The sequence below is a fragment of the Periophthalmus magnuspinnatus genome, chromosome 23 (genome assembly GCF_009829125.3).
Source record: "Periophthalmus magnuspinnatus isolate fPerMag1 chromosome 23, fPerMag1.2.pri, whole genome shotgun sequence".
In the NCBI taxonomy this organism is placed as follows: Eukaryota; Metazoa; Chordata; class Actinopteri; order Gobiiformes; family Gobiidae; genus Periophthalmus; species Periophthalmus magnuspinnatus.
In genome coordinates, this window is record NC_047148.1 from 3,455,513 (window position 1) to 3,482,233 (window position 26,721).

The following is a 26,721-nucleotide window of genomic DNA, read 5'->3' on the forward strand; positions in this document are numbered from 1 at the left end:
TGGCCGATTTCTTATGTTGTCTGATTTTTCCTTGTTGTGTCTGATTTTTCCTGTTGTGTCTGATTTTTCCTGTTGTGTCTGATTTTTCCTGTTGTGTCTGATTTTCCTGTTGTGTCTGATTTTCCTGTTGTGTCTGATTCTTCCTGTTGTTTTGTTTTTTGTGTCTTGGCGGCACGGTGACTGAGTGCCATCACTCATGTCTCACAGCAAGAAGGTTGGTTCGATCCCCGGGTCACCAGGCCTTTCTGTGTGGAGTTTTTCATGTTTCTCCCCGTGTCTGGATGGGTTTCCTCCGGGTACTCCGGTTTCCCCCATCAACCAAAACATGAACGCCCTTCGAGACAACTGTTGTTGTGATTTTGGGCGTTACAAAAATAAATGAATTGAAATTGAATTGAATTGAATTGAATACTTTTACTTCATTACGTTCCTCCACTGCTTAATTGTGATGGTAATGGCCACTACACAGACTGATGGAGAATGAGCATGTTTACTTGACTCTTATTGTTGACAGCAAAAGTATAAAAAGGTTTACTTGGAGTGGGTGGAGCATGGAGTTGAACCATATCTTTTTCAATGGGCTGTAGATGTCTTGTGAATTTGTACCTACATCACATTATGTTGTGTCAGTCTGTTTGCTTGTAGGCACGTGGGCAGTGTGATTATGAGTAATGTATCTACACTCAATTGTGTGGGTGTTTGTTTTCACAGAGCTCCATGGAGTCTCCCAACCTGGAGTTTGAATACGGAGACACGGACACACTCACCGCTGAACTCTCGGGTAAGAGTACAGATGTGAATTTACAAAACTAAGTCATTATATTATTTTTGCTCAATAGGTTCTTTTTAATGCGCTTGGAAAATCTCTTTGCAAGGATTCTTTTTACTTTTTGCACACGTTGGCAAGGCTACACATTTTCTTCTTTTTTTGTATTACATGTTATCCTTACTGTCTGCATGCACGATACAAAGCTCAGAACCCCAATGATACCATTATATGTGTTTTCAAGATATTGTTTTTGGCAGTAAAAACCCCTGTAATTGACCAAAGGAAAGATAGATTAGCGTATAATGTCATGTTATGGAACATTCCATGCAATTCAATTACATAATTTTATCAATAAGGTAAGTTAGGTGTAAAATAATGCAACATTTTATTAAATAATAATAATAATAATGCATTGGATTTATATAGTGCCATTCAAGACACCTAAAATGCTTTACAGTGCATTATTCATTCACTCTATATTTGGCAGTGGCAAGCGACTACTGTAGTCAGAGCTACACTGGAGAAGACTGCTGGAAGCAAAGCCAATCTGCGGCGTCAGCCCCTAAGACCAGCACCAAAACTCACACATACACCACATTCATACTTGGCAATGTGGGTGGAGTATCATGCCTAAGGACACAATGATAGTTTCCACTAGAGCCACTGCTGCTCCACTGTAATGGCACCTGTATTCTCTGCTCAACTTCTGAGATCAGACGAGCTCAGGCTTTCACAAATGAACATATTTAACCAACAGTATTCTGATATAACTGCACCATTGTAGTGCTGGACCCCAGCTGCTCATCAAAATAATGATTCATTATCCTGGAAAGAAGGCAGTGATTTTTGAAACCCAGTCTTATTGTTCAGCTGGTGGTAACAGCTGATTTGACAGTGTTAGTCACATCGACTCACACAGAGACAGAGACAGAACGTGAACCAGATTTTAGACACAGCTTCATGGGGTCAACAATGACTCATACTCTCACCATGCAAACAACTTTACAAACTATGGGATTTTGCAGCAACACTTTAGTTCAAGTCTGTTTAATAAGAATAGTATTTGTTAATTAGGAGGGCAATGCATCAAATTAGGAATGTAACATTATTTTCAAGATACCTGTATACAAAAATAATTAACTTTTCAACAAGTGCTATTTCTGCACTTTTGTGGCTAATTTTACATTAATTTTTCATAAAGCTCAACTAATACATTTAACGACACATTTTATCATATTTCCATCTACCAAAATGCCTTATCTGGTAGTAAAATTGTCGCTCATCCCTACGGTTTGTTTATTCTGTTCTATTGTTTCCACAGAGTTGTACAGTTACACAGAAGAGCCGGAGTTTGCCCTGAACAGAGACTACTTTGAAGAGGACTTTAAGAATCATGGTACATCTATATTTTCTTATTTCTAATGACACTGTTATTTACAGAAACAATTGCAAAATACAAATGCCATGATCATGTAGACCGGGTTAATATGAACCTAATAGCAGCAGTTATGGAAAGACCACTTTACATTTTCCAATGTAAAGTCAATTGGAGGACGGATAATACCTGGAGGATGACTAGGGATGGAGTTGGCACCCCCAGCGGGAGACAGGGCTGACTGCAAGCAGTTGGCGTGACAAGAAGCTCCACTCCGACACCTTTTCCTTAGCCCAGTCAATAACGGGGTTGTGAGCCACCAACAAGGGATGGCCCAAGATGAGCGGTGTAGTGGGGGCAGAAATGACATGGAATCACCTTGTCTCGTGGTGGTTGCCAGCCAAGGTAACGCACGTCACTGAGCCCGCCACCCTAGTTTTGTCTAACAGTCCTCCATTGAGTGCTAGGGCTGTGATGGGTTGTTCAAGTGGCTCCAGCCTTACCCCTGACTGCTTGGCGGCCACCTGCTGGTCCAGGAAATCCTCTTCCGCTCCAAAGTCGATGAGAACCAGGATGGGTATGGCAATAGAGCGAAAGCACAGAGTAGGGTAGAGTTGAAATGTATTCTTCTTCTTCTCTGGGTTGTGTTGCTGACCCACCAGTACTTCCAGTCCTATGGATGGGCGTTCGACCCAGCTACATAGGCTCCTCGGGGGGGCGGTGTAGCAGAGCGGACCACGGTCCAGATAGGCAAATGATGTCTCCCTCTCTGGCGAGTCGCCAAAATGCTCTGTTCCACCTTGTGATGTCATGAAGCAGCAGTTTTCAGATTAGCAGCTACCTTTTGTTCAATAGAGGTTGGGATTCTAGTGAATGTGTAAGGAGTTTAAAAACACAGTGGAACACCTCCTGTATTACCACATGGCATCACAAGGTGGAACAGAATGTTTTCTGTTTGAGAAAGGAACTCGGCCTAAATATGCACAGGGTTTGTGTGTTAGACATGTGTGAATGAAACAAAACACAACTCCAGGCCTGTTTGTGATGAGGAAACAACATCAGATCAGAAAATAGTGTAATATGGGCCCTTTAATAATAACTGCCTGACTATTTGATAAATGCTGAATGTGTCAGTACAGAAATATGCAATCTTAAAAGTGAGTTTTCAGTATCACAAGGTTGGAATATGAGATTAGATTCTTGTCCCTCTTCTTACCTTGTGTCATGCTCTATGCAGCCAAAGGACACAGGTGGACAGAGCTCTGTGTGGAGGAGCAGAGTGCTTATGTGATGAGGCTCCTGGACACTCTGGAGGTCACCGACCGCGACAAGAGGCTGAAGGTCACCCGAGCCATCCTCTACCTTGCCCAAGGTAAGGAACATGAATATATATATATTTTGTGAAGCACTTGGGTCAGCTAAAGTTGTTTTAAATATGCCAAATAAATAAACTTGAATTGAACGGAATTTATTTCAATATTAAAAGATTTTCCAAGTGCAGCTCAGACAGATGTAGAAATGGAAACATGATCCTTGTTCACTCCTGATATCTTGTGCTGTTCTTTTCTCCTCACATGTGTGCGTTCTTTTGTGTAGGAGTGTTTGATGAGTGTGACACAGAGATGGATGTGCTACACTGGTCCAGACACAATGTGTTTCTGCTCTACAACATGGGCATCTTCACTGCACTGTTAGAGCTGCTCAGCATGGAGATGGAGTGAGTACACACAACATGCCATCTCTGACCAACATTTCAAATTCTTTAATTCTGTTTGTATGCCATCTGTCATATCGGTCCATAGAACAGCACACATAAAAAAAATAAAATAAATACATTAAAAAATGTATATCATCACATCACAAAGGCTATAATTAGTAGGGTATTAAAACGTCTTCTACAAACAACTAAAACTGAAAATCTCTCCAAATATGTTCTCAAAATTATGAGATTCTTATTTTAGTTTAGTTTTTTTTAAATTATTATTATTTTTACATATCTATGCTCAAATGTTAGCATGTGCCCTGTGAACTAAATCCTGATTTCAAAACATTGGATTGGAAATTAATTTGAATGGCATTTTTACCCCAAAATTGTTCAGCCATATTTTCTTTTGGAAAAGGGTGCCTTTGTAAGCTATTAGATAACAACAACAGTAATAAAGGTGTAAGTTATTAAATCTTTTTGGTTACAGTGGGGGAATGTCACAATAAAACTAGTAAAGTACTGTACTTATGTATAATTTTTAGGTATACATACGCACACCCCTTAACAGAAGCGATGCATTGTACCAGGTTGAAGCACTTGTGCTATTTTCCACTTGTAATCCATGGGCTGGCTGATGTTATAATTCATAAAACATTCAAGTAAAAAACACTATTTTTACCGTTGAATATTTCAGACAAAGCAGCCACATGCACTGATTTGACACTGCTATCAGATTTCAGTGCCGATACTGAAAAGTTTGCTTGATTGGATATCTGCCTCCAAATATCTGTTCAGCCGATATCCTGGTTGGACATATAAATGGATATAATATAACTATTTACCGGTTGATGATGGCTTAGAAAGTCTCATAATGTTTGAACTTCTATTTATACAGAGTTGTAGCAGTTACTTGACAGATAAATAATCTCTATAACATATTTGGATCAGTTTTCTCTCATTTTATTTTAGTTTTAAAGGAAATTAATGCTGTTATCAGTCTCTCAGATACCGGTTAATATCGGCAGAAGCTATAGTATCAAAATCGGTATTGGAACTGAAAAAAACATCGATGCATCTCTATCCAGACCATCATAAACGTTCGGTACAAACATCGTCCTCTCAGCAGCACAATGCCATCTTCCACACACATTACATCATAATTTACTTTTTTCCAGATCATCTCACCAAATTAATTCCACACTCCTAGTTTGCAGTTAGTTTGTAAAAAAACAAAAAAACTAACGAAAACAAATCAGTATTTAAATGTAAATGGAGCACTAACTGTTCATCAGTCTCCTCCTGATTTACTCATCCATGCACTTTTACACTACTGATGTTTTGCTTGTGTTACTTGTGGGCAGTAACAGTCAGGCCTGCAGCAGTGCAGTGAGGAAACCAGCCATTTCCCTGGCAGACAGCACAGAGCTCAGGTAAGAGCCATACTTGGCCATATGATAATAGTTAGGGGGGCATCAGGCCGGTATTGGTATTAGATATAAGTGCCATTGCTGAACAATTTGCTGGTGACGGACACTCCATTAGAAAAGTTACATAGTACACCTTTAATATGGCTATTGCTTATAGTGTTATCCTAGTAAACCCTGCAGCTCTATAACACATGCTTTTATATTTCTTAACCATTTATGTGTAATTTCTATTCTGTTACAACTGCATGCATTGTAATTATATACTATTATATTTAATTTAACTTACATTGTGTTTTCCAACAGACTAATAATGGATTTAATTTTGAGCAAAACTTAATGGTGCACAGATGCACACACGCATACACATTGAGCTCTGTCTGTGCACTCCCAGAAGAACGGGAAAATGTGGCTTCAACTTCAACAATTACTTTGAAAACAGCGAGAGGCTTTGTGGAGTTAATTAAGTTCTTAATGTGTAAAATGGTGCATAATTAAAGGAATGGTGGTGTGTTAGGTCTGCGAGATCCATCTAAATTGAATCAAATGCAGTTGTTTATACATTTCTCTGGAAACGACACCACTTCTTGTTGCATAACCTGCTAACACTGGAGTTTAGACCTCTGCAAAGCCAAATCTGATTCTTTAGATCACATTTAAAAAGCACTTGTCTGGTTTCTGGTTGAGTCACCATCTGTTGGGACGTGATTGCTTTGCCTATAATGTTCCACAGTATGGCATTCCCTCAAATAGAAAAGTTACAAAGTGCATCTTTAAATGTTTATGCTCCTGGAGGTTTTGAAAATGTGTACTGCAAACTGAATCTAGATTATTAAAAAGTGTAATGCCTAACTAATTGTAATTGTTCATAGATACTATTAAAGGCACTGAATGTAACTGAATGAGGTGGCATGTCACCTGCATGAAAGTTAAAACCATACATTGGAACATTCTCCACGGAGATGGATAAAAAAATAATATAGATTGATAGATAGCCAAAGGAACAACATTTACATGACAGATGATAGTCACGTTTGTGGAGCCCAATCAGAGTAAGATTGCTTGCTTTTCTGTTTTTCAGTGCAATAAATGAAAACAAAACTATATTGTTGGCTAAAAATATACATACTGTGGCCTTAAAGAAGATTGAACCTCTCCTATTCTGTCTCCATCTATAATGGCCTGTACTTTCTGTAATATTTCTTGCATTGTTCCAGAGTGTTATTGAGCATCATGTATCTGATGGTGGAGACAATCAGGGTTCAGACTGAAGATGATAGACCAGAGTGGAAAACTGCCCGAGAGTCCTTTAAAAATGAGCTGGGTTTGTATTGAATTAAGTATACTACATAACATGCACATGCGGACAAAATTGTTGGTACCCTTTGCTTAATGAAAGAAAAACTCACAATGGTCACAAATAACTTGAATCTGACAAAAGTAATAAATACAAATTCTATGAAATTTAACCAATGAAAGTCAGACATTGCTTTTCAACCATGCTTCAACAAAATTACTTAAAAAAATAAACTCATGAAACAGGCCTGGACAAAAATGATGATACTTCTAGAAAAGACTGAAAAAAAAAAGAAACAAAGGGACATGTTAATCTAAGGTGTGTCCACTAATTAGCATCACAGGTGTCTACAATCTTCTAATCAGTCAGTGGGCCTATATATAGGGCTGCACTGTGCTGTTTGGTGACATGCTCAAGGAACATCATTGTCAGATTGCACCATCTGTCATTGTTTGAGCCAAAGTGGACTTAATGGGACAAGACCAAGGAGGACACCATTGTTGGAAAAAAAATCATTTAAAAAAGCCAGATTGGAATTTGCCAAACTATATGCTGACAAGCCACAAAGCTTCTGGGAGAACGTCCTATGGAAAGATGAGACAAAAAGGGAAGTTTTTGCCAGCACTGTGTTCACAGACGGAAAAATGAAGCATATCAAGAAAAGAACACTGTCCCTACTGTGAAACATGGAGGAGGTCCTGTTATGTTCTGGGGCTGCTTTGCTGCATCTTTGGTCTCAGTCGCAAGTCATGGGTCTTGCAACAGGACAATGACTCAAAACACACAGCTAAAAACACCCAAGAATGGCTGAAAGGAAAACATTGGACTATTCTAAAGTTGTCTTCTATGAGCCCTGACGTAAATCTTATAGAGCATCTTTGGAAAAGGCACCGTCTGGAAAAGGCACCCTTCAAACCTGAGACAACTGGAGCAGTTTGCTCATGAGGAGTGGGCCAAAATACCTGCTGAGAGGTGAAGAAGTCTCATTGACAGTTACAGGAATCGTTTGATTGCAGTGATTGCCTCAAAAGGTTGTGCAACAAAATAGTTAAGGATACCATCATTTTTGTCGAGGCTGGTTTTATGATTTAAAAAAAAAAAAAAAATTCTGTTGAAGCATGGTTGAAAAGTAATGCCTGACTTTCATTGGTTAAATTTCATGGAATTTGTATTTATTATTACTTTTATTAGATTCAAGTTATTTCTGTGACCATTATGAGTTTTTCTTTCATTAACCGACAGGTACCAACAATTTTGTCCATGTGTGTATATATTACGACACAAATGAGTGTTGGATTAGATCAGGCATGTCCAAAGCCCAAACTATGGTCTTTCAGGTGATTGATTTAAATTTCCATAAGCATCAACTATTTGTATTCTATCTCAGGTTCCCCTCTGTACAATGGTGAACCTTTTGCTCTCCTCCTCTTTACGATGGTCACCAAATTCTGCAGCATGAACGCTCCACACTTCCCCATGAAAAAAGTCCTGCTGCTGCTGTGGAAAACCATTCTGGTATATGTAGAAACTATTTAACCTTTACCAAAACACAGCCACTAACTCATTCTGTCTGTATGTCACAGTTCACACTGGGAGGTTTTGAGGAGTTGCAGGAGATGAAGGTTCGCGGTCGTGAGCGTCTAAACTTGCTGCCTTTGCCTGAAGACAGCATCAAAGTGGTGCGGGCCATGAGAGCCGCCTCCCCCCCAGCCTCAGCCATGGAGCTGATTGAGCAGCAGCAGCAGCAGAAGAGGGGACGTCGCAGTCGCAGGGTAAAGGAACACGACACAGTATATGAAAAGAAAATCACTGTTAAGAAATCCCCAAGGTAATGAACTATATTTGACATTAAATGTGCGCTATGTAACTTTTCTGATGGGGAGTTCACCACCTGGTTGTCTCCATTGAGACAAGCAAGTGATGCCACCAGGCCAAGCCATTTGGGGAGACGTGACCCCACTCATATTCAGAATACAGGTTTTTAGGGTATCTTTGCGCAATAAAAACATGTGTAATTAATGTAATGTACTATAATGTGTAAATAAATGCAAAATATATACATTTGATGGAATACTGTGGTACATTCCAAGGAAAGTACCATCCATCTCCATGGAGAGAAGCAGGTGGGAGACCTCCCACAAGAAAAGTTACTTAGGGAAACTTTAATATCACATTATTGTTTTTATGTTATGATTAAGTAATTGTACACAGTATATACACAATATATAGAATATGCAAGTACTCTGCATATGGCAAAAGAATTGACTTGATGTTATGGGTGCCTATTAAAAAAAAAATAATAATAATGTCTAAGCCTTACATACATATACTTTGTTGCACTTGGCTTATGGCGCTGTTGGAGTCCCATAGCGCCTAAAGCATATATAGTGTTCTAGTATTTGATGCCCCTCTCCTTGTGTCCCTACAGAGTGCCTTTGTTGATAGCTTGGAAGGAGACAGTCCCTTTCCCAAGAAGCAGGTCTTTACCCACAATGCCGTCTTCCCTTTAAAACCTCTGCATCTTTTGTGTGCATAGAGCTGGACTGTGCACTGCTCTCTCACATCCCGCTGTCTCATGTTTGTTTCTATCTGTTGTCTTTAAACTATGTTCAAACATAAGGGAATGAAACTAGTCTGTGAGAGCAATTTATAATATTATTTTAACTATTTGGAAAGTTGGTTATTTGTAACAGAAGAAGCTCAGCTCTGTGGATTTGGTGCAAAATGATTGGATATTTTTCACAAGTTTGAGTTGTGTCCAGAAAGTAATCGTGTACAGTGATTGTTTGTGTACTGTATGTAGAACTGGGAGAGTTGCTTGGCTATCTGGAAACAGCCATATTTGAGTTCAGTTTGAATCTGCATAAGATTATCAATGATGAGTGTGGGCCTTCTTCTTTTGGCCCACAGCCAATTAGAAATGACTGAAGCTTGACTGAATAATGATTACAATTATTGCTGTATTAAATATGTATACATCTATGATACCAAACAAAGAGGAAAGACAAGCGACTGTATATATTTTTAAGACATTGACTCAACAGGTTAACTTTTGACACTACATATATTGTTTGTAATTGGTGGTTTGACTTATGACCCAAATAATCGTGATTTTATTTTTGTATTTATTTTTTCAACCTGACCTTCTGGTGAGATGTTGCAGACACACTGACAGAAATTTCAGGGCTTGGGGCAAGAAGCCTCACATAGGTCCCACTCTAATACAAATGAAGAGAGTCCAGTTCTAGACCATAAAACCCTGTGGTTTGGGGCAGCAGACCCCTTTGCCCCTCCCCTGTTGACTCCCCTGGTTGCAGGACTGACAAAATTGCAGATAGTGGCCGTGTCTCAATTTGCCAAAATGGCCTTAGAATCACCATTGGAAGTGTGTGTCGAAGGGCAGTTACGTAATTTCCAGCACGACAAGTGCCGACTGAATGCACCCGACAAACCTGCCCTGCCCTTTCCACCGTTTCCATGGAGATCGGACGTAACCGAAGCGTGCATCCGTGCACACTTCACGCACTGCTATATCCCATCATGCACCGCGACTACGCAAAAAAAGAGAAGAAAATTGAGTCCGCTGCGCAATACACATTAAAATATTCGTACTGGTTTACCTCATCTACAAAAGAGCGACATGAAACTGTTAAACCTGAGTAAAGATATGTACAGGCCGTGTGTTTGATGATTAAAAAGGAGTTACATGATATAAAGGAATGTGCAGTTATTGCTAGACAATAAGAAGACATTATTATCATTGGAAATAATTATTGCAATAAGAATAATGTAAGAATGTTTGTTTCTATTATAAGTGTCAAAGACGAAGAGACTGAAACATAAAGTCAGAAGAGTTTAATGAGTTCCACACAGGTAATGTGAACAATGAAGCAACGGACTCTTCAGAAAGGACAGAATAGAGTCCTGAGATGTGCACAAAATCTTCATGAGTTCCGGTACATTCCATTTGTCTGCGCCCCCTGGTGGCACGTATTATTTACCTTCATGTTAGTAAATCAAGATACTAGTTTGATGTAGCGCTGCACTGAAAATATACCTTACAACAATAACATGAAAAAAACTGGCACGGCACAGAAGGGAAACGGCACCCTCTACTGTTATTAAAGTGGTGTAGCCGCTGGCCAAAATACCGAATTGTTAAACTGCAATATCCCACTTTATGTACCACTAATCAGTGTTCTCTGGTTTATAGACTATGAATAACAAAATATACCTTGTGAAAACGTAATAACAGAGACAGAGGTAACAATATCATTTTGACAAAGTTATGAAGTAGCTACAATTGAGGAAAAAAATCACCTTGAAACTTATATTTGCCTATTGATATTTAATCTAGACAGAAAGAAACGGCTGCGGTGACATCTTGACTTTTTTCTATTAAATAATACATCATTAAAAATAACGTACGTAATGTACGTATCATACGCTCAAGGACAGCGGGGAAGTGCGGTCCATGGTGTAGGCCTGTCCCACTTCAGCAAGATGGCGGCTACACTGAGGAGGACAGATTCTCGTCCGGAAGCTTCAAACTATACTTTGAGGAGTACTTCGAAGAGAACCTTCAAAAGGTGCATTTGGCGAATTGGGACACGGCCATTGAGTCCTCAAATGTGCCCTTACGCATAATTATTGTGTGATTGTCATTGCAAAGAAGGTCTTCTGAATTAATTTACCTGATGAAATATATTTAATAAATAAACAATAAAACAATCTGGCCAAGAGGCAGCATAATACAGCACAAACGGAATACACTCAGACAACAATCATACAACAATCACAATGTGAAACGGGTGTAGCGGCCAGTGGCCCTGTGCCACCAGCTACTAGACTAACAGAGCCCAAAGGTGTTAGAACGCGTGGTTAAAGAGTCCAATACTCGTGTGTTGAGTGAAGAATCCTTTTATTGCCATTATCTACACTTACACAACCACGGTCCAAAACTGTTTGCCTCTGCTCTGTAGCGCTGCTCATCCATTAGTTAGCCTTTAAATAGGCACACCTGGGCACACCCAGCAAGACCAACTAGGAAGCACAGTGCCAAACAGTGACTGGCAGTGCAAACATACACAAGGGTCTCAAAATGGCTCTTACACAGTGAATTATCACATGAGACAGTGAAACATTTGCAGACTAACCCTGTAAATACTCTAGATGGCGTGGTTCCAGTTACTTGCTGCACAGAACTAAAATAAGGAGCGGCCAAAAGCTGTGCGGGCTTTAGGAATGACTAGGATAGATGGTGTCATAGATTGTATGTGTGTGTGTATATATATATATATATATATATATATATGGACATAGTTAACATGCTAGCTGCCACATGCCAAATAGACCCCTCTCTATAACTGCTGCTGGTGGGCTCGTCATTTTGATCTTAAAATGCTCTAAACTGTCTGATCCATCTACCTGCATTTGCATTATATTCTCTGGAAATTAAACTTTTCACCAGTTCTCACGTATCGTCCAGGGTCTCGCAATATCAAGACAGTTCTCCCCAGGAGGACACTCCGACCCTCCGGAACCCATCATCCAACCCATGTGTGTGGTCGCTGCTGTTCACTTGGGAGTATAGGCTCAACGCAACCAGCCTGACCCAGGTAATGAACCCCCCCAGTACTCTTTTTGTTCCAGATCCGGTTCGTTCCAAGGTACTTGAGTGGATTCATTGCTCACAATTCGCCTGCCATCTGGGGCTCAGTCGAACACTTTCTCTATTAAAACGACATTTGTAGTGGCGCATGATCGACAGAGATTCTAGGGAGTTGGCATGCCAGATCTGTGCCAGGAGCAAAGCCTCCCACTTGATGCCCTAAGGCCTGCTCCTCCCGCTGCCTGTTCCAAAGTACCTTTGGTCTCACGTGGCAGTGGACTTTGTGACTAATCTTCCCCCTTCTCAAGGTAACACAATCATTCTCACCATCATTGACCAGTTCTCCAAAGCAGCCCATTTCGTCGCACTACCGAAACTCCCGATCGCCAAGGAGACTGCAGATCACATAACTAACCAGGTATTCTGACTCCATGGAATTCCGATGGATATAGTTTTCAGCCGCAGGACTCAATTCACGTCACAAGTTTGACGCTCATTCTGTGAGGGCCTGGAAGCATCAGTGAGTGTTACCTCCAGCTTTCACCCCCAGAACAACGGACAAAACAAGTGTGCTAACCAGAGATGGCGCTACACTGTGGTTTCCTGTAACCCCTCTTCCTGGAGCACTTTCCTGCCATGGATGGAAAACTCTCACAATTCCCTGGTGAGTTCCGCTACCGGCCTATCCCCTTTTCAAGCTTCTCTAGGGTACCAGCCTCCACTATTCCCATCGGAGGAAAGGGACCTGGCGGTGCCCTCCGTGCTACACCACCTTCAGGATGGGTCTGGGGAAGAACCAGGGCAGCCTTTCTCCAATCATAGGGGCCAGGATGAAGGCAGCTGCAGACAGACACCACACTCTCGCTCCCCCATATTAGTCAGTTTGGCTTTCATCAAAAAATATCCCGCTCACAACAGTCCTGGAAACTCACTGTTCGCTTCTTGAGTCCCATCAAAATCACCAAAATCTTCATTCCATCCGCAGTACGTCTTCAGCTTCCTCCTTCCCTCCACATCCACCCTACCTTCCATGTGTCACAACTCAAACTCCTGGTGACTCCTTCGCTGGGGGAGGTGGTTCTGGTAGTTGTGGTTCTGCTGGTGGTGCTAACACATTGGCTCGGTCTCTGGTTGGTGCAGCAGGAATGCTTCTCTCATTCCTTTTTTCTCTTACTGGGCCAGGAGCCTGTCCAGGCCGGTGCCTCAGAGCGTGGTGGAGGTTATCCGTCAGCACTCTCACTCCACCTCTGCTCAGGCGCGGACCATTTTCCTTGAACAGGTCATCTAATTTCCAGAATAGATCAATGAACAGCCATGTGTTCAACTGAAACAGCCGGGTAAATTTGTTCATCTTCCTTCTGTCTATGCTAGGAAGAGGTCCACTGATAATTGTCTTAACCTTCACTTTTTCAAGTTCCTCGACTAATTTAATGAAATTCTTTTTTAAAATTTCAGTCTGAATCATTCTGATGTCAACTGCACCCATGTGCATATTCAGCAGTTTAACTCCTTGGTGTGTTGACAAAACCTTTGGCAGGAGTTTTGTAATCTCAGAAACCGTGTGACTGGGATAAGAGCAAGTTTGGTTTCCTCTGTGCTCACATCTCTGATATCACTGTCTCCAAACAGCAGTGTATCTCTGACCTTGACATTTGTCACAGATCACATGTCTGCCTGTGCTCTTTTGTCAACTTCATTGCTCTTGTTTTGTGAAAAAAATCCATTGTCTGTTTGTATGTTAACATAAACATCAGTCTGTATCAGTGGTAAAAATCTGTTTGTAATCTGCATTTTGGGTGATGTAACTATATTAGCATCGTCTTTTATGACTTGTTGCGTTGGCTTGGCATTCTTGTCTTTATAAAGTTTTAGAAAAGACAGCAGTTTTTTCACCCTCTTCTTTGAAAGTAACTGTGGGTTGCTTACCACTGGAAGTCACAGGGAGCATCCGGTGAAGTCCTTTTTCAGATTCTAAATCAAATATCCGTGCTTGTAGCTCATTCATTTGTTGTTGATAGTTCTGACAGCATTCACAGAAAGAATTCCTTTGGTTTAGTTTCCCTGGACATGTCGCTGACTCATCAGACATTTTGTTAAAAAATGTAAAAATGGTTTAAAAGTCTCATAACTAAACAAATCTTTCAGCACTGGAAGACATAAAATGATTAAAAAGAAAGTAAAGAAGGAAGCAGCGGGAGCAAGCAAGAGTTGCGTCTGCACTCTTCAGAAACAGATCTCTTTAAGTCATTATGACAATATTAACCAGCTCTACATGATACTCAAAATTGTATTAGGCCCGAGCCCCTACAGGGCGTAGGGCCTATTGCTTCATTTTTAAATGAAGCATTCCAAAATAAATTGGAGTACATCAGGAAGGTGGCAGTTTGTGTTGTGGGAACAATACATGCCCACTCCACTGTGATGTTGACTTTTGAGTGTAGTAAGAACCAGGTGTTTGCTGTCTTCGTATTCCAGACTTCATGGAGGCTGTGAAAGCTGTAACCTTCTATGTCATCACTAGGAAGTTGAGATTGACTTGTTAACCATGTTTCTGTCACAGCTATACAGTCTTGCTGTAAATTCTGTGTGGATGACACCAAATCAGGTATATGTTTTACTAAACCCTGAACATTCATCAAAAAAATGGTTAACACTTCAGCTGACAGTTTGGCTTGTGACACATTGTAGTCCAAGAAGCGTGGCATAGCTTGCAAGGCATGTTTTACCTCGTCACTACAGTAAATAGCCTTTTCATCGAAGTCCTGGATAATAAGGCCATCTAGACTTCTTACACGACTTAAAATCACATAAGATTGTCCTCAGGCAAACACTTGCTCTACGGACACCACAGCATGGTCAACAGTCAGGCCCTGTACTTTGTGGATTGTAACGACCCAGGAAATTGCAAGTGGAAAGTGACAACATTTTACACCTTTGCGGCTTTGAGCTGGTTAAAGTTATGTTCACTGACCTGTGAATTTGCTGGGAAAATATGTAGAGCAGAAGACTGCTCTCCAGTTTCACTACTTTGTAGAATGTGAATGCCCTCATGAAGCATGGGTGTCCCTTTAGACTGTTTTTAGTTGGTCAAGTAATTCTGTAAGTGTGGTATCCTTCTGTCTGATTATTGTTTTCAGTTCAGCCATTTTGAAAGTTGACCAAAAGTTCACAGGTAGATTGTCAGTGTACAAGCTTTTTGCCATAACTGGACAGAAATCAACTGCTATAAGATCATCCCCTCTTTGCTTGATTTGTCGAAGTCGCCTATATATGTATGTGAGCAGTTTATGAGAAACCATAGATATTTCATCAGTGATTACTAACTTAAGGTCCACATATTTGGCAAGGAGAGAATTTATTTTTTCTTCTCCTAATGGTATGTAGGGAAGTGTCACATCTGTTCCAATGCTAAATGCACTGTGAATTGAAGATACATTTAGATTGTATTCTGCCATACCAGTGGGTGCAGTTATTAAAACACTCATGTTGTCTGGGTGGCGTCGCATTGGTGCAAAAAGACGATTGGCTTCATACTGAATGACCCCAAATCAAGTGACTTTTCCCTGTGCCAGCGCCACCAGTGATGAACACATGTAAAGGTTCTGGATCATTTCCATTCACTTTTTGTAAGCACCATTATTGTATTTTGAAAAATATAGACAGCTGCATGTCATTTAAAGATTGAATTAACTCCAAACCTTCAGCTCGAGTAATCATATTGTGTTGTCTTTCTAAATGACCAGTTTCTTTGTTAGCTATCCCTAAATCTGGAATATGGGGCAAGGGGTCTTCGTCATCCAGTTTACTCTGTGCAAGTTCATCAATGGATTCCAAACGTTTTGCTTCTTGCTCAGGACAAAGCATGGCCCAAGCATCTTCTAATTTTTCATTAGAGTCAAGGTTATTTTTAATGTCTTCCAAATCTTCAGCTTCAGTGTCATAGTGAAATCTATCTTCTTTGTTCTTTGTAGAACTGTTCAAAAGAATGAAATGATCAAGGTCTGAGGTCATTATGACGAAGGGAAAAACAGCTGTAAGAGGCTTTTGAAATATAGCTCAGGATTCTTTTTTTCTGAAAACCTGGCATAGCGCACAACAGCATGTTTGGTTCTGAATCGTTGAAATATATCCACATGAATTCTGTAACTTAATCCCATTTTTTAATTTCTTTTCTGATACACTTAAGACACAGTATTCTGATGCATAATCAAAGCAAATATCATTGGTTCCTGACTTTTTCTGATCATTTACTGGTTTGGTGAGTTTGAAAATTATATCATCTGTGGGGATACACACAACTTTCTTTGAACATTCTTTGAGGTGCATTTGAGTGATTCGGTCCACAGCTTCTTGTGCAGACACATCACGGTTATGGAGGTAGGCTTGACCAATCGTCTTCATAGCTTCTTTGGCATCAGAATTTCCCTGTTTTGTCGCCTCTTCGTGTGTTTGTCTCAACAACAACAACCCCATTTCTCTCTCAGATTTGGACATATAGCTTATAATATAAACCATACAAGCATAAACATCAACCACATATTGGATGTCTATGTCAGCATTCCAACATTTCAACAAAAGTGCATTATATGGATTCATTTACATCTCTTTCCAGGACAATTTACGTGTGTTTTTCAACACATTTAAGTGCTTTCTCCCATACTTGAGTAATGCCAACATTTTTAAACAGCTGCTGAATACTCGTAAGAGGATAGTCTTTATCCAGAAGTGCTTTTTTAACAGCTGTGAGTATTTTCATTGCAGTCTGTTCTTTCATAAAGTTCAGTTCATTCTGAGAGCATATCCAGGCAACAGTGTCTTGGCTGTTTGTTGCGGTGTCACCTTGGTACTTTGGGCATTTTGGTATTTTCTATTATTTGGTGATGAAAGTACGTTCAAATACAGGGTGTCGGAAATTGAAACGGCAAACTGTATTCTTTTTCTTACATGTTTTAGAATGGCGTTGAGAATGTTGTTGCATGGAGGTAACAGTATCAGCTAATTGCTGATCTAGTGTGGGTATTTGTCATGTTATGTACTTGTCGATGAATTGCACCACTTCTTCATCTGTGTTTTTTCCAATCTCAGGAATTGTCAATCTAAAATAAAGCGTGTGCATGGGGTGATCCACGTTGTTGAAATTCTACACGATAAAGGTAATCTTTAATCTTTCCAATTGGATTCAGTGGAGATAGTAACACATAATTCAAGAAGAGATGCCACCTGTAGTCAAACATGGGTGCTGCAGTGACAGAATAATTACGCAACAGCTCACATCTTTCTGCATATTCCAAACTCTCAGCAGTTTCTGTTCTCTCCTCATGCTTCAAAATGGAATTTAAAAGCCCTCCCCAGCTCAAGTCTGCAGAGGAAAAACTGCAAAACAAAGTTGGTTTTCCCAGATTCCACATCATGGCAAGTAAATCTTTTTGTGCACCCTGCCAGAAGCTTGGAGTACCTCTTATTGGCCGTAGAAAACAATATCCTTCATTAATGTTAATGATATCCTGCAAAGACTCAACATTATCCGGAGCATTTTCTTTTTGGTCTGCAGGGTTTGTGTGTCCTTTGCGTGATGCTATTGACACTTGTTGAATAACTTGCTGAACCTCTGACATATATTGCCCCAAAAAAAAAATTTATTCGATGTACTTTGCAAATCGTCCATCGGTATGCAATATTCTATTCATTACTGGACCAGGACTAGACCAGGACTAAATCAGTTCTAAGCCAGGTCTGAACCAGGACTGGACCAGGACTGGACCAGGACTGGACAAGGACACCCATAGGGAGTGCCAGGTCGGCTGAGTGCAAAGCACTGCCCGCGAGGACCGTTCGATGCCGCTTGTTGCTTTATTTTTTATAATAATTTTTATTTCCTCTTAGTTCTGCTCTTTGAGCAGGAATTTGAACCCTGAACATATTTGAAAAATCACCAATTTTTTCCCAAAATTCAGGTCTGCTGAAAAATGTTGTTTTTTATATGTTGTGTATTTGGCCGTAAAAGAATGGTGATACAGCACCACCTGGAAAAATCAAAATACATTGCGTCAATGAGAGAGCTGTCCCGACGTCAGCTTTGTTGTAGAGCCATGAAATTCAGTACATGCGTTCATCAAGTGATGCCAAACAAAAAATATTATTATGGCCATGCGCCTTGACAAACCGGAAGTCGGCCATATTGGATTGAAAATTCTGAAATGCAGACTCAGTATTTTTGCTGATGTTGCATTTTAATCAACTCCTCTTACGGGGCTTCACCGGCACGGCTGAAAATCAGTCTATATCATCTAGACATCTAGACAAGCATCAAAAGTTATCAAATTTTTGATAATGCCGTGAATAATCACGATTTGTGTGCGGCAAAGCCGTATATTTCCACCTGAATTTTAGAAATTTTCAAATGTCAAAATTTGCTTCTGTTTCTACAGACAAAGTAGTTGTAGTAGTTTGTATGGAAAGGCGAAAATTTTATTTTCCCAAATGTTACCTAATTTGACACAAAATTCCATTTTGTCATCGCAATTTAGCTAATGTGTCTGTAAATCAATATATGAACATTAATAACATACCAATCAAGTGCCTTCTTTAGGTCACTCTCAGTAGTATTAGCAAATTTGACATCATCAACAGCATTGCTAAGCATCCACTCCCTTCTAAACCATCTTAAAGGAGTATTACCTTCAGCTGCCTCACTCTAGATTGGCTCTTTGGTTGCTATGATACTCACGGTTGGAACTCCAAATATGGTAATACCAAATTGGCCCCTATAACTGCTAGCTTCAATAAACTTCATTTGACTGGAGTTGAACGCTATGGGTGACATCACACTCACCTAGTCCACTTCTTTATACAGTCTATGGTTAATGTAGCTGTTGGAGCGGAGTGTGCGGTTGGAGCTGTGAATTTTAAGCATTTTATCTTCTTTACTTTCTGGACACAACTTAGACTATTTGCTACAGTAAGGGAGAAATTATTGATTGATATCTCTGAACTTATATTTGTGCGGGGTTTGAGAGACAGGGCTGAATGCTGCTGGTCATGAGCGCTGGAACAATGTCCACTGTCCCATAACAAGACACTGAGATGACAGTAGCATCTGCCCATAGTGGCCATCACATGCTGCAGGTTTAACCACACTCTGCACGGTCGGACTAGGGGTCATTGCCGATAAAATATTCATTCAGGAGATGAATTGAGAATGCTTTCCTAGTAGTCGATCAGTTGATCTCTTAAAGGCAAGACACTACAGGTGAAACATATCAGTGTTGAGATATGGATCTTAAACATGTGCACAAAATGTAGGCTTAGCCTAGCCTAGTTTTAAAATATGTATAACTGTTGGAGTATAAAAAATAAGGGTGTGTTCACTTTTGTCCTGATTTGCTTCTGGTTTGCTCCTGGTTTGCTCCTGGTTTGCTCCTGGTTTGAACCCAGTTTAGTTCTGATGTAGACTTGGTTTCGTCCTGTTTTAGTTCAGAGGCCTGTACTATGAAGCTGAATTAGAGGGTTAGTTAGAAGACATATTGTGCTTGAACCTCCTGCATAGCTATAATATGACACCCGTGGAGCATTCTAAAATAACTTAATAGAAGAAACAAGTCCGTTGATGTCTGTGTTAGAAAACTGTATAGTCCTACTATGAAAGTGGTGTGTGTACAAATGATAGGTGGTGGTCGAAGGGGCCGATGGCGCAGATTGGCAGCCTCGCTTCCGTCAGTCTGCCCCAGGGCAGCTGTGGCTACAATAGTAGCTTACCATCACCAAGTGTGGAAATGAATGAATAATGACTATAGTGTAGCGCTTTGAGAGGCTTTGACAAGCCTGTAAAGCGCATTACAAGTGTAAGTCATTTTTAGTAGGCCCGAGCCTGGGACTACGTCCCGGCGAGGGACTCATTAAAACCGCGTCCAGAGCATGGAAAATGGCAAAAATCAAGTAGTAAACACGCCCCGACAGGGCAGTGAGTGGTGTCAAAAATTAGAACTCGACGAGCTCTAATTATCACAAAAGACCCCGAGAAAAATAACGAAAGACGACTCGATAGCGGTCACTGTATCGGTCCGTTGTGGTGAAGAAGGAGTTGAGCCCAAAGGTGAAGCTCTCGATTTACCGGTCAATCTACGTTCCTACCCTCACCTATGGTCATGAGCTCTGGGTAATGACCGAAAAGACAAGGTCGCGGATACAAGCGGCTGAAATGGGCTTCCTCCGCAGAGTGGCCGGGCGCCTTAGGGATAGGGTGAGGAGCTCGGTCACACGGGAGGAGCTCGGAGTAGAGCCGCTGCTCCTACATGTTGAGAGGAACCAGTTGAGGTGGCTCGGGCATCTGCTCAGGATGCCTCCTGGGCGCCTCCCTAGGGAGGTGTTCTGGGCATGTCCCACCGGGAGGAGGCCCCGGGGAAGACCCAGGACACGCTGGAGGGACTATGTCTCTCGGCTGGCCTGGGAACGCCTTGGGGTCCCACCGGAGGAGCTGGAGGACGTGTCCGGGGTGAGGGAAGTCTGGGAGTCCCTGCTTAGACTGTTGCCCCCGCGACCCGGCTCCGGATAAGCGGAAGAAAATGGATGGATGGATGGATGGATGGACTCGATAGCGCCACCTCAAAGTTTGATTTTCATTGTGACATTCAATTGTCACAAAAGACCCCGAGAAAAAATAACGAAAGACGACTCGGTAGCGCCACCTCAAACTTTGATTTTCATGGGGCCAATGGGAGCCCGACTCGGAAAAAAGTCAACGCAAAAATCTGAAACTCACATAAAAAAATACAACATGTCAGGACGTAACAAAAATGATATTATGGCCCCGCCCTAAAATGTACAGGAAGTCAGCCATATTGGATCAAACCCGGGAATGACAAAAGTGCATTCAGGACATTTTCTTGCACAGTTTTCATCACAAACACTTCAAATTTGGCCAAATCCCACTAAACACATGTGTGATTAAAGATTATCAATTACATTTTGATTATGACTTTGGGTGTGGTCAGGGTGAATTTTCAGCAAAATCGCACTTTTTTTTGTTGGGAAAACGCTAATACAGCGTTTATGCACATTTGTGAGCTGAATGCAATGATATGCAAATCAAGGCACTCTCTCACAAAATGGCTCTCTAGCGCCCTCTTCAAATTTCATTTTCAAAAATTCGTAGAAGACAATCGATTTGTCGTAGGCTTCAGAAAAAATTCACAGGGGGCTTATTTGTGATGGGGCACAATGTGAGAAAGTCACATGACTGTAGATGTTATGGTTTAGGAGAAAAATAATGGGTGGAAAATGCATTTCCATTCTTCTTCTTCTTTTGACCCCCTGAACGTTAATGAAAAGTCAATTTTATTGGACCTAACATTCAAGGTTGGTGAAAAATTTATTATTATGATGTTCAAAAAAATGTATGTTTCAAAATGACTTGGAATTTTCTAAGTTATAAAAAGTGGGTGTGGCCAGCCTGCAAAGAAAAAAGGCATTTTTAAAAGTTTTTAATTGCGTGTAATTCGCACATTTAGTGTCCTATTTCCCGGCAAGAATATACTTTTTTTTCCCAAAATTTTGATCTGAACACATAGATGTTCAATTCACACAGGTCAGACATTATATTGCTCCACAGCCCCCCCTTGAACCTTTTAATGATATGCAAAAAAATACTTTGTCACAAACATTTGAAATTTGGTATGGACATCCCTATTGCCATACAGAACAAAAAAGTCAATGAGAACATACCTCTATTTTCAAAGGTGTTGCCATGGCAACGTCTGACATTTCTCATTGAAATACATGGGTTTTGTTTAACTGGGATGAAAAATAATTACTTTGTCATAGACCATTGAAATTTGGTACACCTATTCCTCTCATCATACTGAACAAAAAAAGCCAATGAAGACATACCTCTATTTTCAACCGTTCAGGCGTGACAGTGTCATAAATTGTCTTATTGGAATGAATGTAGTAGTATTACTGAGACGCTGATTTTGGGGGGAGGGGCAATGTAAGGGGGAACGAAAGGCAGGATCTTCACTGTGGCCTGTACCCCGCGGTCGCAAGGGGTGGTGAGGGCCTTTATCACTGCTTGCAGTTTTAATTAGGCCCGAGCCTGGGACTCCGTCCCAGCGAGGGACTCATTAAAACCGCGTCCGGAGCATGGAAAATGGCAAAAATCAAGTAGTAAACACGCCCTGACATGGCAGTGAGTGGTGTCAAAAATTAGAACTCGACGAGCTCTAATTGTCACAAAAGACCCAGAGAAAAAATAACGAAAGACAACTTGATAGCGCCACCTCAAACTTTGATTTTCATGGGGCCAATGGGAGTCCGACTCGGAAAAAAGTCAATGTAAAAATCTGAAACTCACATCAAAAAATAGAACATGTCAGGACTTGACAAAAATGATATTTTGGCCCCGCCCTAAAATGTACAGGAAGTCGGCCATATTGGATCAAACCCAGGAACGACAAAAGTGCACACCCTCACATTCAGGACATTTTCTCGCACAGTTTTCATCACAAACACTTCAAATTTAGCCAAATCCCACTAAACCCATGTGTGATTAAAGATTATCAATTACATTTTGATTATGACTTTGGGTGTGGTCAGGGTGAATTTTCAACAAAATAATAATTTTTGGAAAAATTCAATAAAATATTTCTCTTTCACACATTTTTTGTTGGGAAAATGCTAATACAGCGTTTATGCACATTTGTGAGCTGAACGCAATGATATGCAAATCAAGGCACTCTCTCACAAAATGGCTCTCTAGCGCCCTCTTCAAATTTCATTTTCAAATATTCATAGAAGACAAACGCTTTGACGTGGACGTGTGAAAAAATTCACAGGGGCCTTATTTGTGATGGGGCACAATGTGAGAAAGTCGCATGACTGTAGTTGTTATGGTTTAGGAGAAAAATAATGGGTGGAAAAAAAAATTCCATTATTATTATTATACTTACCGATTTGAAGTCATTTTTGACCCCCTGAACATAAATGAAAACTCAATTTTATTGGACCCAAAATTCAAGTTTGGCGAAAAATTAATTATTTTGATGTTCAAAAAAATTAATGTTTCAAAATGACTCAATAGCGCCACCTCAAAAATCAAAATGCATTACGTCAATGAGAGACCTTTTTCATCGTAGACAAATGAAATTTGGTACAAACATAGAACATGTCAAGACAAGTAAAAAATTACATTATGACCCCACCCTAAACCCTACAGGAAGTCGGCCATTGTGGGCGGAACCCCATTTTTTCAAAATTTTACCTCTCACATTTGGATTTTTTGCGCCTTGGATTTTCATTCAAGAAACTTGCAAATTGGTCAAAATGAACTTGACCCATATGGAAAAAAGGGAACTGTCTTGGATTTTTCTACATCATAAAATGTGGGTGTGGCCAGCCTTCAAAGAAAAAAGCAATATTTTGAAGTGTTAAAATGTGCATAACTCACACATGCAGTATCCTATTTCCCGGCATTAATATACATTTTGTTTAAAATCTTGATCTACACGAAATGATATACAATTTACATATGTCAGAATTTTTTTTTGCTCCACAGCGCCCCCTTTAACTTTTGAATTGGACCAAAAAAATTACTTTAACGTAAACATTTGAAATTGGGCATGGACATTTGGCTTGGCAAACTGAACAAAAAAGTCAACAAGAACATACCTCTAATTTCAAAGGTGTTGCCATGGCAACGTCTGACATTTCTCATTGAAATACATGGGTTTTGGTTAACTGGGATGAAAAATAATTACTTTGTCATAGACCATTGAAATTTGGTACACATATTCCTCTCATCATACTGAACAAAAAAGCCAATGAAGACATACTTCTATTTCCAACCGTTCAGGCGTGACAATGTGATAAATGGTGTCATTGGAGTGAATGGAGTAGTATTACTCAGTCGCTGATTTTGGGGGGAGGGGCGATGTAAGCGGGAACGAAACGCAGGATCTTCATTGTGGCCTGTAACCCGCGGTCGCAAGGGGTGGCGAGGGCCTTTATCACTGCTTGCAGTTTTAATTATTATTATTATTATTAAATGTCATCAAGAGTCGTGAAGTCGTTGGCCCCTCCTATGGATAGCTCAGATTACACTAGCGAGCAGAGAATAATTTTTCATTATTTTAAAAATGGGAGAATGAAGTAAGTACAGGACAGTGGGCATATGCTGATGGAGGTGAAAACTGGGGTTAATCACAATATGGCGTCCTGAAAATAAACAATTTAAGATTTCTCAAACATGTGCAAATCATTTCAATATGCTTATCATGGTTAAAACCTCTAAAAGCCATTTTTGCAGAATAGGTCTGCTTTTAAGACAAGCAGCTATTCAGCTTCAGAACTGTCACATAACAGCCTGATGGACTGACCACGCCCTCCTGCCTAGCTCATCGTCTTTATAAAGGACATAAGGTTGTGAATATATATATAAAAAAAGACTAAATTGTTGGTTTTGGATGAAAAAGCTGAATCACTTTCTATAGGGTAGATCTCTATGGTAACATACCATCAACCCATAATCTGCTTTGAGCCCCAATAAGATAGGAAGACAAGAATCCAGCTACTTTGAGCTGAACACGAGGCTGGTGTAAGGAAAGAGGGAAGAGGAGACATGAGGAAATATTGCAGCATTCTACTGTAAAGAAGCACGCAGAATTTCTCCTGGTTGTTTATTTTCGGAATTTAAGGCCTACTGTAGGCTGTAATCCATGCCAAAAGCAGAGCAAGCATACCATCAACCTCATTTCATGAGAGTCAGACTCCAAATTGACTATTAACTGACGAATAGAACCTTCACTTTTACTATGGATCAGACCTGGACGACTAAGTTAAATCTGTCAGATGGATAAAACGTTGTAGGAGTGAAGATGTTTTGCTGCTCAACCAAGCCACTTCTTAAATTCTCGTCAGATTGCTGGTGGACACTGATTTATATCTGTCTATCGCGAGGATAGTCCAGTACATGCTGTACATGCCCATATCAAAGCGACTAACCGCTCACGAAGATAGTGAGGTACAGATCTTAGCCAGAGAAAAGAAATGCTTTCAGGGGAGAGTTAAAATAGCTATTTTTGTTAGGAAAGACAGTCCTTCCTTGAACAGGAATGGGGGTCTTAGATATAATCTCTCACCAATCTATAACTCCATCCACAGATCCAAAGGAAACAAAGAGAAATATAGAGTGAGCCAGTGGAACCATTAAAGGTTGAATGGAGGCCATTAAGGCTGATATTGTAAATAATAGCTGTTTACAATTTCGGTGGAGTTAGCTCCTCCCTTCAAATAGATATAAGGCAGTATCCACCAGCATTCTGACCAGAAATGAAGAAACTGCTTGGATGAGCAGTGAAATGTCTTCACTCCTACAACGTTTTGTCCAGTTGACAGATTTACCTTTGGCTTTTATCGTGGCAATCAAATGTCACATACAGAAGCAGTTATATTAACAACAACACATGAACAGTTACAAGAACAACAAAAGGTATCAACTCTGAACTAAACTCAAAATATCAAACCTTTACAATATGCTGTTCTGCGCACATTTATGTAGAATATCCAAGGTTGACAGAGTGAGAGGTGAACCTGCTTCGGAATACAGTTTATCCAGAGACACTCTCGTATGGGTTAGTCTGTCCAGCTAAAGTCAAGTTATAAAATACAGTAATCTTCATAGTTCAGGCCTCTGATTTATTCCAAGTGTAGTTCTAGGCTTGGCCCCGGTTTGATCATAGTTTTGATGTGGTGTGTGCACCAGTGTGAACGCTACCTTGGACTATTGATCCATGAGGGAAATTGCTTGGACACAGTTAATGTAACGATTATTCATTTGTACTGTCTTGTCTTAAAGGGCCAATATTACACTAATTTCTGATCTGTGTTATAATGTTGTTTTCTCATCACAAACATACCTGGAGTTGTGCTTTGTTTCATTCACACATGTTTAGCACACAAACCCTGCATATTTAGGCAGAAAACACTGTATTCCACCTTGTGATGTCATATGGTAATACAGGAAGTGCTCCACTGTGTATTTACACTCCACACACCTTCACTAAAATCGTTTGGATAATTTTAGCCCTGGAATTGCCAATCTCTACTGAATTTAAGGTAAAAGGTAGCTGTTAACTAGAAAACTACCACTGCATGACATCACAAGGTGGAACAGAGCATTTTGAGCTTCAGGAGATGTAGACAGGCTAATAAGAGCAGTTAATGAAACAAAACACAACTCCAGGTATGTTTTTGATATGGTAACAGCATTAAAACATGACTCAAAGCTCACAAGAGCCAGTTTTGCATAATATATGCGTAAATGAATAACATTAAAAGTAGTTGCCCCCTAACCCTGATAGAAAAACACAAGGTTTAGTGGGGCACAAAGCAGTGAATGGCTTTTGCACAGTTTCACCTAGTCCTGTCTTTTTCACTTGTCCACCATTCACATAGTTCAGCATTAACAGTATAAATAGAGTACCATAGATAATACTCCGAAACTGTTAAAACTGCCTCCCCATGCCTGATGCTTGCACTGCCACAGCCAT

General features: G+C 40.3%; 1 protein-coding gene across 3 annotated transcripts in view; it reads left to right on the plus strand.

Annotated features, from left to right (window-relative positions):
- Nucleotides 1-26,721, plus strand: part of strip2 (striatin interacting protein 2) — a 96,757-nt gene that overhangs the window by 17,124 nt on the left and 52,912 nt on the right. For 2 of the 3 annotated variants that reach the window (XM_055231755.1, XM_055231754.1), the window contains 9 exons: nt 712-781; nt 2,091-2,165; nt 3,382-3,516; nt 3,741-3,861; nt 5,211-5,279; nt 6,491-6,597; nt 7,958-8,085; nt 8,154-8,342; nt 8,999-9,049. In XM_055231755.1, coding sequence (XP_055087730.1) covers nt 712-781; nt 2,091-2,165; nt 3,382-3,516; nt 3,741-3,861; nt 5,211-5,279; nt 6,491-6,597; nt 7,958-8,085; nt 8,154-8,342; nt 8,999-9,049 — 945 coding nt within the window. The remainder of the gene's footprint in view (nt 1-711; nt 782-2,090; nt 2,166-3,381; nt 3,517-3,740; nt 3,862-5,210; nt 5,280-6,490; nt 6,598-7,957; nt 8,086-8,153; nt 8,343-8,998; nt 9,050-26,721) is intronic. The other variant, XM_055231756.1, reaches the window with a different exon arrangement.